Source organism: Zerene cesonia, chromosome 7 (assembly GCF_012273895.1).
Source record: "Zerene cesonia ecotype Mississippi chromosome 7, Zerene_cesonia_1.1, whole genome shotgun sequence".
NCBI lineage: Eukaryota > Metazoa > Arthropoda > Insecta > Lepidoptera > Pieridae > Zerene > Zerene cesonia.
Window position 1 is genome coordinate 1168197 of NC_052108.1, and position 20121 is coordinate 1188317.

Below are 20121 nucleotides of genomic sequence, written 5' to 3' on the forward strand. Positions count from 1 at the left end.
TTCGCATGCGTTAAATTCGGAGTAATGCCTCTTTCCCTATACCGTGAAAATATCTAAATTCTATCTCTATCTTTGACGTATCTAAATTCCTATATTATATTTTTAATTAATTACTTATAAACCTTAAAAAATAACATTATTTCTTCACTATTTAATGGATTTTAGATAAGAGTTATAATACATAAAATCCTCCTCGAGTCACTATCTATAACAAACAACTCCATCAAAATCTGTTGCGCAATATTATAGATCTAAGCTCACGAGTTAGATTCTAATGTAACATAATCTTACGTGAGGTGACCTATCCAATCATTAACATTACGAACGATTTAATGCTTAACAGACATATTTTGATTAAGCCATTTTCTGTTTGAACCAGCTCAACCCACTGACCATCTCGTAAGTAACTGTAAAGGGGATAAATTTATGTTTTACTAGATGACCCGGCAAACGGTGTTCTGCCTTACTCTTATCATTTAGGGGTACGAAAAATAGATGTTGGCCAATTCTCAGACATACCCAATATGCACACAAAATTTCATAAGAATCGGTTCAGCCGTTTCGGAGGAGTTCGGTTACTAAAATTGTGACACGGTAATTTTATATATAAGATAAATACCCATATAATGTGTGTTATAAAACTTACCGTAGTGAGGTTTCAGCGAGACTAGAGGCAGCTCTAAGGGTCCGGACCTCCTCTTGAGAGGACGATAATTCCTCCTGAAAACAATTGAATATTCATTGAATTCTTAAATAAGTAGTTAATTAATTAAGTGAATAAAATAAAAAGGCGATTGTACAAATCAAATAAGTTATCTCTACATCTGAGTTGTCATTCATCTATAAACATAATATCGACATAGTCGTTATATGTACAAGTTACGCCAGCGGAACCCTAATGTAACGCTGAGTCGACGGTTCGCACGGGAACGTATATTACTGTATGCAGCGAATTCCTTTGGTGCGACGTAATTTTAAGTTTTCATGTTAAATAAGTTTAGTATTATATTCATTACTTTTTACCACTTGCATCGTGCAAGACATCTTGTAATCTTTATAATTAAAATATTTTTATAAGTAAAATTCGACTTTTTTTGGGGCCTCCGGCTGTGTGAAACATAATTTACATAATAATATTTATAATTCTCAATAATATTATAAATGCGCAAGCATGTTTGTTTGTTTGTCTTTCCGTTTCATCTGTTCAACTTTTAATTGACCATGTCCTCGCTAGTAAATGAAAGTTAGTTAGACATTGATGGGATTTTACCTACATAGTTCGAGTTCTCGTATGATTCCCGACAGCAAAAAAGAAAGAAAGAAAGAAAGAACATGCCATGACAAATTGAAAACATGCACAATTACTAAGAATATTTATTTAAGAGAGAGTTACTTTCGCATTTATAATATTAGCAAAATTAAAATCAAAATTATGAAGAAAACCAACCTGTAGTCGCTTTATTTCATTTTTCAACTCCACAACTGTAGATTCAGGCTCAGCGGGTCGAGCCTGTAAATATATCGCTTTATTTAAATTCTACAATATTTTAATAAATAAATTACCTTATTATATAACAATAAATAAAAAGGAACGTTTTTGAAAAGAGGTTCTCTATCTATTTCCATATATCTCTTTGTATCTAACAATATAATACACTTTCAACGATAAACTTCCTCACATTCTCAGCATTGTCTCAACATTAACTGCCCACTCACCGCTGCGTCCAAGAAGTTATGTTCCCGGTGCACAGTCTCATCAGACAGTCTGACGTCACTGAGCTGGGTCCTCAGCGCCGTCTCAGCGTGTCTGACGTCACTGAGTTGTGTTCTCAGCGCCGTCTCAGCGAGTCTGACGTCACCGAGTTGAGTTCTCAGCGCCGTCTCGGCGGCTCGGACGGCGCTGAGTTCAGCTCGCAGCAAACGGATGGCTTCCCTTCCCGAGTTTAATTCTTCCTCAGCGCGAAGCCGCCTGTTGCGCTCCATGAATAGTTCGGACCTGCAAATATATATGGCTAAGTGAATAAGAATCAAAGAATTGAAAGATGATTTTATTGTGGGAGTCGAGCACGCTTCGGCACGAATTGGGCCAGCTCGCACCGGGGAAGTACCACACCCCCACAGAAAACCGGCGTGAAATAGTGGCATGCCACTGTGTTTCGTACGGTGAGTGGGGAAGCCGGAGGCCCGTTTCCTTTTCCTCACCCGTCCCAGTCCATTCCTTTTTCCAGTCGTTAATCCATTCCTTTTCCCTTAACCCAAAAAAGCGGGCAGCACATTCACAGAGGTACTACCTTTGCGAATGTTTATGGGCGGTGGTGATCGCTTACCATCAGGCGAACCACCAGCTCAGTTGCCCGCTATGACATAAAAAAAAAAAAAGCGGGCAGCGCATTCGCAGAGGCACTACCTTTGCGAATGTTCATGGGCGGTGGTGATCGCTTACCATCAGGCGAACCACCAGCTCAGTTGCCCGCTATGACATAAAAAAAAAGATGAACTACGAAAAAATTGCTACGAGGTAGTCCACAGTCACTATTCTATAAACATGAACAAATAAAAACATAGAATTAAAGCATCATTATACATAACAGGCCCTTTCAGAAATTGCTGCTGTAGCTCATGAGGATAGCGCGTTGCAAAAAACAAAAAAGTATAAAAATATAGTTTATTTTGCTAAATAACAACTCAGATTGAACTTTTAATATCTATATATGAAGACACAGATGCCTGAAACACAGCGATAGCTATATTAGGAGTCTTGGGTCCATATTTCATGTACTGTCAATATGTCTAATAAATGATTTTTATTTTCATTTCATATTGGATAGTTATCTATAACCTCACCTGGTCCGTTCCAATTCCACGAGCTGCTGTAACTGTTCGTTCTGCGCTTGCGGCTCGGGCGAGGTCCTGCCGGGGTGGACGGGCAGGAAGTCTGGTAATCGCATCGACTCCGCACCTGAAAAGTGATTATTTATTAACTTTCCTTGGTTTTTTAACATAAGGCCGGAAATGCATTCGAGGTTCCCCTAACATCACGAATGTTTACGGGCGGAGGGAATCAATTTAATTTAATTGTTCTTCGGGTTTCCCTTAGTATTAAGCATGCAAATATGCGTAAAAACATATATACAAACAAATAATAAAATTTAATTCCATTACAATTAATTGAAATATCATTCTATAGTTGACAAAAACTTCTTAAATGTTTTAATTTAATATTTATGCACAAAAAATAGGTGTGAAACTTGAATATAGATAGAGACTAATCCCTCATCATTCTTTCTTTATTCTCTTACATGTGCCAGCACAGATATAGTAGATGTTTTATTATAGTTCTTTTGAACATCCAAAAATCATGAACAACAACAAAAAATTGAGAATACTGCATGAATACAGCGATCAATAAATTTTAGTTATATGTTTATTTGTTAAAATCACAATAATATTATAGCACACAATTCATAACATTAATATTCATACACGATAGAACTTGCATAAATTACAGATTGTTTCATGATAAGCATTTAGCAATTGCAAGCAAAGAAAAAAAAAACCTATTGTATTGTCAACAGTTTTTTGTTGTAAATCACTGAAATATACAAAGAGGTCACAATGATTGACCCCCATCAGTTTTAAATATATTAATATGTGCATATTACGTCTATTCTATTTTCAGGAAATAGTTGTGAATTGACATTGCTTTGCAATAACTTTGCAAGGAATTTTATTCAATCGGTTGAGCATTTAGAACTATCTATCCAGAAAGATAAACTAAATTATGGAAAATGAATGTCAAATAATAAGCACGTTTGTAAGGATGAGTGAATGTTCGTTGCTCATTGATGCAGTAAACTACTAAGCAGCTTTTATGATTTTTTATATCTTATCTTCGAGAATAAGATATAAGCTATTGAAATCCTTGGTTTTAACCATGGTTTGGGCCGGGGCTGATCGCGCAATACAAATAAATTAATGGAACATGTGAATAACAAATTGATTAAATTCAGATTGACTCTGTAATTTTTTTTAAGGACAAAGCAAAGAAACAAGTTGGCCTCCTGATTGTTAAATGGTCACCACTTACTGGCTTTTAAATAACATGTACAGTGTACACTATTTTCTTAACATAAGACTGGTATAAAGAGTGATAGTATACTCTTTCTGTTTGTACTAAATAACCTCTAGAACGACTGAAATGTTTTTATCCCAATCAACCAGCGCAGTACCAATATGGCTAATTGTATATAAATCCACATTATAATATGCAAAATTTCATTGCTCATAATCAATATAGAAAATGCGAAGCATAGTTTGAATATACATGTATATTGTGTGTATACTAATATACACATATTCGAGGTCAAGGTAGCAAATTTACCAATTTACCAAATGTTTTTATGTATATGCATATGATTATTATCATATTCATCATCAGCCCATACATGTTCCCATTGCTGGGACAAGGGCCTCCTATGAGGGTTCAGGTCACAATCCACCACACTAGCCAAGTGCGGGTTGGCAGATGTCACATGTCGTCAAACTCTTGATTCTTGGACATGCCGTTTTCCTCACATGTTTTCCTTCATCATTTTAAGCAGTGGTTATGTTATCCACATGTACAGATTAAATGAATTTATTTCGTGCATGCTTGCCCGGTCTCGAACCCCGACTTATCGATTTTGAAGTCTGAGGTTCTCACCACTGAGCCACCACTGCTGTTTTAATATATTATTATCGTTTAATACTCTACTTTGCTTTAATGATTCATATACTTTATGCTATGAAAATTCACTTGAGGCATAGTTTTCCACACAACTTTTGACATAACCAGTCCTACATTTTATTATAATACTTATCATCATATTAAGTTCCCACTGGAGGAACACAGGCCTTCTATGAAGGTTCGGGCCAAAATCTATGAAGGTTTAATTAGATAACAATTTATTGTAAAATTCGAGCAGTTCTTAAGTATCACAAGTTCATACACACAGTATCAATTATGCAATTATTTCAAGAATTAGAACTTATATGCACATATATTATGGGCTTATCAGTAATACACATATTTAGTAACTCAAAACAAAATTTAACTATACACCACACATTTCAGAATATTCTCCAGAAAATATGAGAAAATATATGACATTTTAAACCAATTGGTGTTTAAAAAAGAGCAAAAGTGCTTCATAATCTGATTGTACTTTTCTTTGTTTCACTACTAGATCACTCTGTGGGTTTTCAACTGCCTGACGTGATTATTTTTGTACTTAATAGGAAATGTTTTCACTTGGTTCCATTTTACAATTCGGGGTGGTACCTGCCACCTTAGGGATATAGGTGACAACAGTCCATGGAAAAAAAAACTCAAATATAATCAAGAGTTTTGTGTTTAAAATACTAAATAATTAAAAATCTTCTAAAATAAACAATTAACTAGATCAAAATAGTGAATATTCTAATATAGCTTTGATCCTTTGTCTTTCTACCACAACCAAAATGATGTCCCTAAATCAGTTACTTTGTAAAAACAGTCGCATGTTGCATATAATGAATTACACTTACCAGCATTAGGTGGAAGGTCCAGCGGAAAGTTATTTCGTGGTGAAACATTCCTTCTGTCAGCGGGATTCACTGACTCAGTGAGATCCAAGTTTAGGTGCACTAAGTCCAAAGGTGGAGGAGCTGCTTCCGCTCCCACAGGGAGGTCCAACGGGATGTTGCGGTTCGACGGGCCGGACTCCGCGGACGTGGACGCAGCACCCAAATAAGCATCATAGTCATAATTCCTATTGCTACCATAGCTATTCTTGTTTCGCCTACCAAGCGATGAAGAAGAACCAGCATTGTAATTGGAATTGGTATATGTAAAATCTGGTAAATTGTCAAGATCCACTGATATAGGTCCGTTCGAGTTTAAATACGCTTGCTCCACTAAAATGTGATCTTGAACAAAATCAGGAAGTGATGGCATGCCCAGGGGCTCAGATGCCAGATTAGGCCTGTGGAAGAACGGCCCGTCTGAACTATCTGCGTAATAATTGTGCTTAGATTCGGATTCTTCAACTACACTAAAGGGAATTTCTACTGAACTACTCGAAGACGCGTCCTCACTATTACGATGTACCACAAGGTCGTTTTTCTTTTCTTTGGCTTTATTTTCGTTGGAACGATTCTTGTCACGTCTCGAATCACTATGAATGTCTATTTTGTCTAATCTAGTTGGTGAATGCTGCACTGTGTTCGCGTAAACCTTCGGTCTTGCGCCGGTGTTCTCGTATGTTGAATTGCCCGGTAATGAGAGATCCCGTTTCAGGAAATGTCGAAACGAAAAGGGGTTATCCTCCTTGCGCATCGCTCCCGTTTCTGCAAAAATAAAGCACGCTAGCTTAAGAATGTCTTTATATATAGACGAACAAAAAACAACTCCGCAAAACACTCACTTGATGATGAACTACTCGGCTCTGTTGGAGATTTATGGCCATTTTCTTTGCTATCGTATTTAGCCTCCTCAATGCCTAAATCTGGCTTTGATGTGCTGGGCTGGTTACCGTCAGTGGTTTCCGAATTATTTGAATTTTGAGGCGATTTTTTGTCCGAAACACCATCTTCATCCTCCGCCATTATAACGAAAATGACATTTCAAAATTTCGTTCGGAAACCAAACGTCAAACTTCATTTATTAGGAAAAAATTATTGTTATTATTTGAAAAAGAATGCGTTCTATAAATTACTAAACGACAACTCAGAACACCCACAAACGCTCCAGATCCAGGGTCGTTAATGTTATTGCCTACGGTTATTATACTAGATAATGAAATAAGATATTTAATGAGGTATACACTTGTATTTAACTTCAAGCATTATTTTTTTTATTTCCTTCGGTCCTTATAATGTATATTGTACTCCTGCTTCTTAAAGTTGGTTAATGGTTTAAAAGCAGTACATAACAATAATGTTTGTCTATGTGCCCTCTAATGGTTATGAAATAAGTTATATTATTACATGGACCAACAATGTTCTTCATTTGTGTTGAACTTTGAATTGCATTTTTTGTTTTACATTTAGTGGCATACTGTGAAATAGAATCGGATAAATAGATATTTTTTAAAAGTATGTAGAAAGACTTATAAAATATCCTAGGTGCATAGATAAAAGGTATGCTCCTGATAAATAAATAATATAAATAAACATGTTGCAATGCTATATAACTAAAAATTAAATAAATAATAATCATAATAAACAAACAATCTAACACTGACTTATAAAATTGTCTTTCGTACGCCCATTTGGATGAAATTTGGAACACAGTTTCACACTCACGAGAGGAGAGAGGAGAGGGCACAGGATAGTTTTATCCAGATATAGAAAACCCCGGGATTGTCTATATTTTCTTTTGATTACGCAGCAAAGCCTCGGGCGTAAAAGATAGTAAATTAAAATAAAAAAAAGCCGATCGAAATATTAACATTCATTTATTTTGATTAAACATAGTTTTTGAACATAACAGTGGGTAGTTAAAACCAACACAAAATAAATTCGTTTACAATAAATGCACATATAATTTTATAGTTAAAGTATTATTACAAAATATAGAATATAAGACTGAGCATATTATTTTTAGCTTTTTAAGCATCACACATTGCTTATTATTAAGTAATTATAGTACACAAGTAAGGTTAAATAACATGTTATTTAGAATATTTATTCTGGAGTATAGAAATTATTTGAAGTATATTAACTTATTTAATAAAATGGACAGAGAAATTTGGTTGAAGTAAAATGGTTGCAATACAATATGTGATTCGTGATTTACTTTACAAAAAAAAAAAAAAACAACTGCATACTCTATGGTGTAATTCAACAGATGATATAAATTATTATCTGTGCTGATGTTACAAACTTGTATTCAGTAAAATCCGGGATTTTAAGTTTTTACTACATACGATACTAAAGAACGTTTAAGAATGTGAATGAAGTTTTATGAAATTCAAACAACCCATTTTTGATTTTTTGAAAGTGTCAATTTTGAAAATAATTTTTGGCACATATACTCCAACAGTAAATAAATTCATATTTGGCTAAAATAACACGAATAAATATGTTTTTTTTTTTTGCAACAGATTGAACATAAATACTAAATAGTGAAAATACAATTTCTCAGTATGGCACAGGTCGATGTTTGTGGTCATTGCTTTGAAAGATTATATTAATTATCATATTTTTTTACAGCAGACTTATTTTCTCAAACAAATAAATAAATATATAATTTTATATGGCAACCAGTGGGCTAAAAAGGGAAGATCAAAATTAATTTAAAGACATAAGTGATAGTGGAATATATGCAGGTTCCGCACAAAATCTTTGAATGAATAATTTGGTATTCAATCGAATACGGAGGATCAAACAAAATTATATATGATTACAATAAATTTTTTAATGAAACATCTAACAAATGTGTACGGAACCTTTAAAAAAATAAGAAAATATCAGTCTTTGGAATACATAATGGTAGAAACAATTTTACTTATAATAATATACATATGCATATCAAAATTATACTTTAACATTATGTATATACAGTTCGTATTGCACTAATCAATTTAGTTGAAGAATACATGCGTCAATAATGTACATCTTACTCGTATTTCTTAAACTATAATAATTTAGGATATATAACTTAAATATCCATTCATCCTGTACACTCGATACCTCGGGTTCAGACATAATCTCAAAAAGGATATAAAATAGTTATTATAACACAACTTTTATTTAAATGATAAAAAACAATTAGATATATGCTTACATATTAAACATTTTTTAAAAAATTATTAAAGTGAAATGATAATTTCGTGTCTAAACAAATAGTAGCCTTAAACATTGCTACAAACGTTGCAATATAACAAATACTTGATGGTATAATTGTTGAGTGTATGATGTAAATATATCCATATGAATTTTTCTTTTTTTTTTTAATTCCAGAGTAAAAATATCAAATTCTTTGAAATTAATATTAAAAGTCACACCACGCTTTCAGTCACTACAATACACATTTATATATTTACACAACATAATCGAATCCTATCGAAGCAATATATTTTATTACCATATTTTTTACAACGTTGACAACATTTTCTCGATAAATATTTTCACTCCGCGGACCATGCATTTTCTTATTCGTAAGTTTATGTTTTTACAGAACACCCATAGATATTTTGGCGCCAATCACGACATAGAGTAATAAACTTTTTTAAACATCTCATCTATTTGGATGTACATATTTAATACCATGTCTTACTTTTTTATAATATGTACAGTCACTGTCAAAAGAGGTTTCATTTAAATTTTGTAGATATAAAATAAAACTTTTAAGAACATAACAAGTAAAATAAAAACCGTTAACATTATAGTGACAAACTAAGAACCCTGGTCCCATTCAACAGACTTTGTACGTTATATCACATTGTTTATAAAATTATCGAAATTAACTTAAACCGAAATGGTTTCTAACACATTTTTGGATTAATTTAACTAAACAAAATGTTCTACAGCAAATCTTAATAATTCAATCAAAATATTTCCAAATACAGAATATCAATTATTAAGGATTGTTGCATTACTATACATAGAAATTTAGCTACCTATAATGTTTTTTTTTAAACAAAACTCGACACTACAATCCAGATAATTTTTACATTATGCCTCTTTTGACTATGACAAATTTTGGCAACAATATTAATACTACTCGTCGTACAATTTTCGAAAATATTACTAGTATTTTTTACCTATAACAGTACATTATTACCCATTTATATACATACAAATATTTCAACCACATCACGACTATTAAGGGAACTAAATACAGGAAAAAATACAGCATGCAGTTTCCAGTCAGATTTGTCAAGAATTTAATAGTGACGAAGACTCGATTGCACATAAAAATAGTTTTCGAGATCGAAAAAAATAGATATATAATAATATTATCAATAATGACAGTTAACCATTATTTTTGCCGCCAAAAAAACATCTTTTTGATTTCGTCAGGCAAAGGCTTTAATTCATACAGCCAAATCGATCATTCAGTTGAATTTCTATACATGAACAGGACTATATAAAAATGGCAATGTAAGACTTGAATTACTAATAACTTCTTATTTTAACATTTATGCATGTCCTTGGACTAAATATGTCGCTATTCTCTTTTTCAATTTAACCTTTTACGTTTTAGTTATCCGATTATAAGCGATAAGCTGATAACAAGGTTTAATCTTTAGGCGCGATACAACTCGCATTATTCACGTAATTTTACTATCTAGTGATGATAGCTTTTCGGTACTCAACATTATCTTACTATTAATGTTATATCAAACCTATAATTACAGGCATTTTTTTTTTTATAAAATTGGTCTTTTTATCTAGATCCGGTTTGAAAGGCAAGGAAATAAGAAAAATTTGGCGAATGTGCCAGCAATAACTTGCAGTTAAAATGAATAAGTACAAACTCTTTACTCTTTTTGAGATATATTACGTGGGTTATTTAACGACTAATTGCACTTAGATGCCTTTGATGATAACTCAATGCGTTCTTTACTTTAGATTACGGAACTAGATAAGACATTTCTTAAAACAAAACGCATAAAGCATGGTATAATTTCTGAATAATTGACACAGAAAAAAAATACGAATCAATAATTGCACTTGCACTTCATAATATATAAAAGAAAGTGTGTCCGAGAAATAAGTAGATTTTTCTATTTAACTGCAGATTATTCACATAACCAAGCCTCGAAACGGCGAAGGAAAACATAGTGAGGAAAGCGGCATGTCGAAGAATTCAAAATTCGACGACATTTGACATGTGCCAACCTGGCCATAATCCATTGTGGTGCATTATGGCCTGAACCCTCATAGAAGGCGCGTGTCCCTATAGTGGAAACAATACGGGCTGATAATCATTATGATATTGATGTACTAAACTTTAGCTTCGACTATTTAAAAAATCTCTCGCTTCGTAAAACCTCTCGTCAGTATGTTATAGCATACGTATATTTACGTTGCGTCGCAGCGTTCCGTTTGGACCAATTCCAACATATAAATACATAAAAAAATATTTCTGAAATCAAAACAACACGAGACACACACTGATTGTGGTTAACGAACTCACTTCGATTGTTGGAATTCCTTTGTTCCTTGTAATTACTCATTATATTTTTATATTTATTTTTTTAAAAGAAAAAAAAAATTACGTTCCATTTGGGTTATTATACGTACATACATTTCAACTGTTTAAACTGTAAAATACATAATTATTTCTTGCTCAAATCATTAAAATTTTAGTATTATTGAATATAGTTACACGCTTAATTTGGTATGCGTCCATGTTACTAGCTTGAGAATGTTTTATACTTTCACAGCCACAAACACGTTATATGGTTTGTTGAAAAATAAACTTCGACGTAAAGAATGCCAACATTAGAAAGAATAAGAATTCAAGACATCTCAGTCTCCCCGTGACCACGCTCGCTGTGAAGTGTTTGAAACGTTAACGGGTTAATAATATAATGAATAAATCGCGTTTAAAATCCGTTAAAAAGTTTTTAATTTCTAAAAGAAACATAATTTAAAAATAATTTTGGTGAATAAAAAAATAAATAAATGGTCTATGGTGTACCTAATGCATAGTCACATATAGACTCCTTTGTCCACGCAGCCGAGTCTTTGATATTTAAAATTAACAATACAAAAGCCATTTCACACACGCGTAATACGTTTAGTTATGGCTCATTGGGTGTACGTGACCAAGTTTATTACAAGAGTGAAATCGTAAAATGTTACCTACTGAATTAACAAATGCCCGCCCTTGCGTGTTCCGTAAGGAAATGGCGGGTATTTTCATAACAGAGTATACGCGATTGCGGCGCGCGTTCATTTTTAAACATTTCTTGTCATTTTTTGGCATGCGACAACTGTTTCTTGGGGAAGGTAACAAACAACTTAGTTGACTCATAAAATGATAGGAAATCACAAAAAAAGGCAAACAAAGCCACTTTGTTTTTCTTTCTAAACGTTTTTCCAAAATTCAAATAAAAACGTCAACAAACAGTTAATGAAAAAAAAAAGAAAAAAAAAGAATGACATACAAGGTTAATAAAGAAGACCGTTTTTACTTACAAAAACGAAAAAAATTATGATCAGTGTTAGCGATATGACACATGAGTGATGCTAAGATTAAAACTACAAAATTGAATGATCATCCTTCGTGATCAACACAAAGACCCCATGCAAAAGTCATGCGTTTAACTTTGCTAACACGTATAATGCATTTTTGTTACATCATCAAAACTTTCATCTCGTTTATACCCGAATATAGGTTATATTTTGTACCTACCAGAATATCATATTACAGTAGTCATTCATAAGCAAATAATACAGATTTAACATTATTGGAATATTATTCAACATAGAGACATGATAAAACCTTCACCAGTGGAAACAAAGCATAACAATTGATGTTCTTCAGATAAGAATATTCAAATCTACGAAATTTACGATTTTATTGACCCGTTGTGTCACGCGTATTTGCCGGAATAATTTATAGTGAATACCGGCTATTATCGGCTTGGCTTACTACGCAGAAATAATTTAAAACCCAACAGTTCCATATTTCAACATTCAACGTAGATTTTAAATATATTAATATAATATATAATGATTATTGGGACGAATATATACAGTTATAATAAAACTGAATTTTAGAGAGGCGAATATTATTTATGTATGCAACTAATTTAGTGGCAATAAAGTCTTCGTCTACAATTCCACACAAACACCAAGACTTTAAACCTTTGATACAATTATTACAACAATCATACATACATCGAACAAAAATTGCACGCGATCCTAACATCAATGATAACACTTTTAACAGCCGCTAGCCAGCAAAATAGCCAAAACTAAAAAAAAAAAACAAACGTCAAAATTACAGCTGCCATTCGAGCTCCAACGATTTGCCGCCACAGACTAAACATAATATCACAGTTCACACATATGTCTCTATGGGGGCGAAGCACCCCGGGGCGCGTCCCTAGCTGTCAGCGCTCTCCACCTCCGAGGTGTGGGCCGTGGGCTAGCTGGAGGAGCTGCTGGACGTCGAGAGCGTGTCCCTGCCGAGCTCGGCCGCCATTATGGCGATCGTGAGCTCTTTTCGCGCCTTTTGCACTACCCACACCATGAGCGTGATACCGATTAGTATCTGAAAATTGAAAGGATAACACATTAACAATTAATCAAAGCATGTCATTAGCACAAGTTACATAAATTAACAGTTGCCTTATATGAAAGGTAATATTCTTTTTCAGAATTAGGATTTTGTTTTGCATAAAATTCAACAGCTCAAAGATCACAAAATCGATCTAATCTCTTTTATAATATACATTCCCTGGGAGGAAGGTATCACTCCAGATTCTAAAATGTTTGAAAACCCACTGTCTTATCGAGCAGCTACACTAACAAAAAAAAGCAGTCGTATAGTGAACCTCTCCCATGTTTGAGAACTTCATTTAAATTATACAACAATTAGGCACTGTAACATGCAATAATTTATTTCACATTCACATGGAAACATCTAGAATCTAGATTGTAGAGTACACAATGACGCATTACGATTATGAAGCAATATTTTTTAATAACGAAATCAAATAGCAGATAGCATTATCCGTCAATCAGAAGTAACAAATCGCCAACAACATCATCAGGGCACGACTGATAACCGTTATCAGCTTTAGCATTACGAAGGAGAATTAAATGAGTAATGGAGTAAATAATATTGGTAATACAAGACGATAACGACAATTTAAATCAGATTAAAATAGAGTTTAGTGATTTAAAAGGAACATCGATTAAATTCCTTAGAATCCTACCAATATTATAAATGCGAAAGTTTGTAAGGATGTGTGTGTGTTTGTTGCTCTTTCACGCTACAACTACACAACCTATTGCAATGAAATTTGGTACGTAGACAGCTGGACAACTGGAATGACATATAGGCGACTTTTTATCCCGATTTTCCTATGGGATACGGACTTACGCGGGTGAAACCGCTGGGCGCAGCTATTTCGATATAAAAGCATGATGAAATATTAGAAAATGTACCGTCTGTATCATTAATATTATTCCTTTGAAAGGGTGTAAAAAATTACTCATCACCTTTTTATCGATTTTCAGATGTTTAATGACGGTAAGATTAATGAGATTCCATCAAATTTTTTATATGACTATTCTATTAATAAATACCGTCATCATTTTATTTATGATGTAAATACTTTTTTTTGGGTCACCGTCATAAATGGAGCTGGTGGATCGCCTGATGGTAAGCGCTACAACCGTCCATGAACATTTGGAGAAGCGTAAGATCGATCGCAGACATAACGCCTCTACAAATGGATTGCCGAGTGCCGACTTCAAATTCGAAAGGAATTAAGAAAGGATTGACGAGAGGAATAAAAGAAAGGGCTGGGAAGAGTAAGGAAATGGATATGGGCCTCCGACTCCCTCACTCACCGAACGAAACACAGCAGTATGCTGTTTCACGCCGGTCTTCTGTGGGGGTGTGGTACTTCGCCGGTGCGAGCTGGCCCAATTCGTGCCGAAGCGTGCTCGATTACCGCATATAATGTGTGTCGGCATGCTTATAACTATACTACTACTGCTTAGTAAGCAAGAAAATTACACTGTCTTCGGTTGTATTCATTTTATGATTGCTTGAGGAGGTTTACCATATCGGTAATAATTTGTAGACTAAATTTCACATGTGGGTATAAATCACAGATAAGACATAAAACTTACTGTATCTATCCCGAAAATCATAGTATATATGCCCTATAACAGTCGCTCTCCACCAAGCTGAAGACCGTAACAGGTGGAGAGAGGCCGTCAAAAAATTGACGAGAGGTCACGATCCTCAACTGTGAGGAACCGACTGAGGAGGACGATCTATCCCGAAAATTGTGAAATTGTTTACTTTCCAGGTACTGCTTTCTAAAATATTTTCAAGTTATGTTCCAAAATCTGCACTGGCTTAAAGCTTTTTGTTTTTGTTTTATAGAGTTACCGGAATAAGATTGTAAAAACTGGAAGAAAACATTTGTATTTTTCTTAAATTGTTTTTAATTTTTGAGCATTTTATAATATAATTGGTATTTCTCTGGAATTGTAAAACACGCGGACAAACTGAAAAGTCAGATTTGAAGGTTACATTTCCATCAGCGCTATTCGAGTGTCCCAGCGCGACAGCATGATTCGAGTCTGCTTCGAAAATCGCGTAAGTATATATTTTGTTCTTTTTAAAACAATGTTACATTAAGTTGTTATAACGTTTGATCCTTTCTTCGTTCTTCCTAACCAAATAATATACATATTACTGATATTAATTTGTTTTCCACCAAAAAAAAACAAATATTACAATTAAACGTAATTAGGTACGATATACACCTTACCTTACCTTAAACCGAGAACATTCTAGAAGCGAAAAAATTAATCGTGGTAATTTACCATCAAGGAAAGGACATTACTTTGAAGTATGAACAATTATAATTCCCTTCAGTGCTGACTACTCCCATGCAACAAAGGAAAATAACACAGCTTGCGTGTCAACTTGAACATAATAAAAATTAATATCGCAATAAAACCTCTGAAATATTGCCCTTAATTCTCCTTGTGGGGAAAAAGCGTATGCCTGTGATTTTAAAATAATTTATAACGGTAGTAACGGCTTCGCCCGCGGTACATATATAGCCTATAGCCTTCCGCAATAAATAAAAATAAATAACACTGAAATAATTTTTCAAATCGGACCAGTAGTTCCTGTGATTAGCGCGTTCAAACAAACGAACAAACTTTTCAGCTTTATAATATAAGTATAGATTTATTTATAATACTTTATTGCACAAATAAGAAAGAACAAGCAAACAATAAACAGAAAAAAGCATCGTTTGTGCATGAAGCGGCCTTATTGCTAAACAGCAATCTCTGCCAGGCAACCAAAAAAAAAAATTAGAAAAGAAATGTACGAAGTATTTTCTTGTGTTTGGTTTCACGCGAGTATTATACATTTAGAAATTAAAAACTGTCAGTCTCCCCGTGACCACGCTCGCTGTAAAGTGTTCGAAACGTCGGGTTAATAATATAATGAATAAATCGCGTTTAAAATCCGTTGAAAAGTTTTTAATTTTTAGAAATGTACGAAGTTCTGGGATAGCGCAAAACAAAAAAAAAAAACGAGTAATAAGAATTACTAAAGTAGTACTAAAGGATAATACGATTCGTTTAAATAAATTCTATATAAATAAAAATGAATCGCCTAATGTGTTGCTAAGCGTAAAACTCGAGAACGGCTCGACCAATTTACGTTAAGGCACGAGGATCGTTCTTGTGGAGAAAGAAAGAAAGTATTACGGGTGAAGCGACGACCGAAGTTAGTTTTTAAACATTTTCAGTGTTTATAAACAAAATCGCTGCACGAATGTAAATTTATTTCTGGCGGAGTGAACTTTAAAAATAACTAGTGTAATTAAATACAATTTATTTTATTTTTAGATTTCAATAGGTGCTTTGCTATTTTTAAAGCTGTTTTTCATAAGTCAATTAATAATTCGATTAATATACACTTCTATGCCAATAAATAATGTCTGTTTGAAATATTAAAATGTATTTCAACTAAATACATGTGGATGTATGAACGATACATGTAGAAAAAACTATTTTGACAAATTTTGTCTGCCTGTCCCAGCTAATATCTGAAACAAATCGACCGATTTTAACTGGACTTTCACTGGTAGATAGCTGATGTAATAACTAATAAGGAATAACTTAAGGCTACTTGATGTTCCAATATTCCTACGGTAACATTGGGATCTGAAGGAAAAACTTATTTGTGCGGGCGAAACCTCGGATCGCAGCTAGTTTATACATACAAGAGAGAGAAACACCTCTACAAAAATAGAAGTTTAAAGAATATAAAATATACAATAGCACGATATACACCAGTTATCCAAATAAAAAATAATCAAATTTCACTCACGGCTAACATTATATGAAACAATTAGCTCTTGCCTTGATTTATCAATAATACCGGCGCGTTACAAACCATTCGGCCGAATTCAATTATTGTATACAAATGACAAATGCGACAATAAAAAGCAATTGGTGTCAATGTCTCGCATTCAATCTGTGTGTCAGTGTGCGATAGCGTCATTCGGTTGTTGAGGTCCTTTAAATGATATGAAGTTGTTTATTCTTAGAAAGTTGTTAGTTGGAAAGTCAAGATATATCCTATCCTACTAATATTATAAATGCGAAAGTTTGTAAGGATGTGTGTGTGTTTGTTGCTCTTTCACGCAAAAACTACTGAACCGATTGCGATGAAATTTGATACGTAGCTGGACAACTGGAATAACATATAGGCAACTTTTTATCCCGATATTCAAATCAAATCAAATCAAATCAAATCATTCTTTATTGTGCACCAAATCATACATAAATAAATTCTATAAATAAACTCTATAGAAGCACAACAGGCGGTCTTATCGCTAAAGTAGCGATCTCTTCCAGACAACCTGGTGGACAAGGAGACGCTATTAATGTTTAGTAAAAAAAAAACACAGGGCAAAAGGTGCTAAAAAATAAATGTAATAATATAGTCATATAAATGTATTGAAGATATTCCTACGGGATACGGACATACGCGGGTGAAACCGCGGGGCGCAGCTAGTAAGCTATATTTAAAGAACACGACCGAAGCCAGAGCGGGCCATGGCGAACTTACGATTTACTTTTTACAGAATTATTATACCATATATTATGCAGAATTATCAAAGCATAAATGATGATTCTAGAATATAGAACTATTTCTCTTGTATGTGATATATTGAATTGAAATGGATTGAAAATGATTTTTAAAAATTAAAAGGTAAACATATAACACATAACAAATCAATTAGGTTGTAAAGTTAATATAACTTCAAAAAAATTCCAACGTAATTTAATAGTATGATATTCGTTAACACAACGAAACAGAAGACATGACTCAAGGTAAATTTTTTAACCGCGACGTTACGAAAAAAATGTCAACATTTTTACTTCGTACATTTTATGAAGAATGCGTATTCAGAATTACTCACAGCACTACGCTAAACTACTACAGAATTACTGAAATAGTTTATCCAGGACGAGATAATTGGTGGTGAGGTGACTGTAAGAGAAAATAAGCAATAGTCATATTCACAGTCAGTTAAATCTCATGCTACGTTGATAACAATTTTTTAATAATCTTTTTTTGTTTCCACTTTTTTATATTGCGACGTCAATACAAAGAGAAAAACAATAATTAAAGATCAAGCATAAGATCAAGGATCAATTACTCGTTCTGCCAACAAACAAACGCAAATAAATAAACCGGTTTGGAATCTGGTTTCCGAGACGGATCGCCTAAAATTAGGATCGAAACCCTTGGCGTACTGCTAATTGCAAGGTGGGCTGGCGATTGAAGTCCTCCACAAAAAAACAAAGGATAATACTTTGGAAAAGGCGTTAAAGTAGACAATCAGAGGCGTAGCTATCATGGGGCCAGGTGGTGCAGTGCACCAGGGCCCCGGAGCTTAGGGGGCCCTCTAACCATAGCTTTGAAAGAGGGGAGGAAGGCGGAAAGAGGGGAGGAGGGCCCGATTCTTTCCCTATGCACCAGGGCCCTTGTCCCTCTAGCTACGCCACTGTAGACAATTAATCTTACTTTATATATAATGAATCGTCAAATCTGTTGCCAAGGGAAAATACGAGAACAGTTCGACCAATGCAGCTATTTATTATGAATTATATTTATTTCGGCTTATTAGGTTTTTGTTAAAGCACAAGGAAGGTTCCTATGGGGTACAAAAACGTACCACGGCTAAAGCTGGGTCGTACAGTTGTTTGTTGTTTGTTTGAGCACGAACATCACCGACCTACTACGATCGACTACGCCGATCTACTGGTCGGATTTTTTACCTTCACCATTGAGTTGATACATGAGTGCATTAGGCTATACACACATCTCTACAAACTTTCGCATTTATAATATTAGTAGGATAGTAAAGTTTGTAAGGATGTGTGTGTGTTTTTTGCTCTTTCACGCTAAAACTACTGAACCGATTACAATGAAATTTGGCACGTAGACAGCTGGACAACTGGAATAACATATAGGCAATATAACTTTTTATCCCGATATTCCTACGGGATACGGACTCACGCGGTTGAAACCGCGGGACGCAGCTAGAATCTTATATATGTATTATATATTCTTTTAACATGTAAAATTTGGAATTGTATAAGCATTGCTATTTGTCAAAGAATTTATAGCTGGTGGCAGTGATTTAACAAACACCAAAGGCGTACTCTACCTTCTTAAATCTAGAGCATGGAATTCTCACAATGTCACTCAATCATTGCAATACCTAGGTACAATTTCTTGTTGTATCTAGAATCTACTAGAAATTCAGCTCATTCTAGTCACCGTCAATTTATATCTGGATATAACAACAATTTAATGACCGCGTGTATTACGTTGGGCTGCACTTGCAATAACACACCTGCCGATAAGCTAGATTAGATAAATTTTATTGCAGTATTGTATTCATTAAAAAAACAGCAGTGGCTGGCTGGATAAGTCGGGAGTTCGAGGCCGGGTGAACGTGCAGGAAATAAATTGATTTTTCAATTCATCTGCACAAGTGGATAATATTACCATTGCTCGAAACGGAGAGGGAATCCTCCGTGAGGGAACCGGCATGTCCAAGAATCAAAAGTTCGACAACATGTGACGTCTGTCAACCCGCACCTGGCACAGCTTGGTGAATTATGACCTGAACCCTCTTAGGAGGCCTGTGCCCCAGCAAAATGTGTCTACAAGTAGGAACATAATATATTATGGGCTATTGATGATCGTATTCATTATTACATCACTCTAATGAAGGAGCTCCGTTTTCATGGGCTCTTTTAGTGTCATAGAAATAGGTGGATGAGTCACCTGGTAAGCAATACATGGTGCCTATAAACATTAATAGCTGGTCGACCTTATTGGGTATACGTATC

The 20121-nt window shown here is 34.2% G+C and overlaps 2 protein-coding genes across 2 annotated transcripts in view; both read right to left on the minus strand.

The window, feature by feature from the left end:
* The window catches only part of LOC119840665, a 9364-nt gene extending 2734 nt beyond the window's left edge, over positions 1–6630 (minus strand). Inside the window, exons 1-6 of the mRNA XM_038367363.1 lie at positions 6444–6630; positions 5566–6366; positions 2845–2959; positions 1717–1996; positions 1448–1510; positions 647–720 (exon numbers count right to left, since the gene is read on the minus strand). Of these exons, the coding sequence (XP_038223291.1) occupies positions 647–720; positions 1448–1510; positions 1717–1996; positions 2845–2959; positions 5566–6366; positions 6444–6624 (1514 nt within the window). The 5' untranslated portion in view covers positions 6625–6630. The remainder of the gene's footprint in view (positions 1–646; positions 721–1447; positions 1511–1716; positions 1997–2844; positions 2960–5565; positions 6367–6443) is intronic.
* Positions 6631–7458: 828 nt separating this feature from the next.
* The window catches only part of LOC119840826 (transmembrane protein 64), a 29107-nt gene continuing 16444 nt past the window's right edge, over positions 7459–20121 (minus strand). The window contains exon 3 of the mRNA XM_038367586.1: positions 7459–13252. Within this exon, the coding sequence (XP_038223514.1) occupies positions 13127–13252 (126 nt within the window). The 3' untranslated portion in view covers positions 7459–13126. The remainder of the gene's footprint in view (positions 13253–20121) is intronic.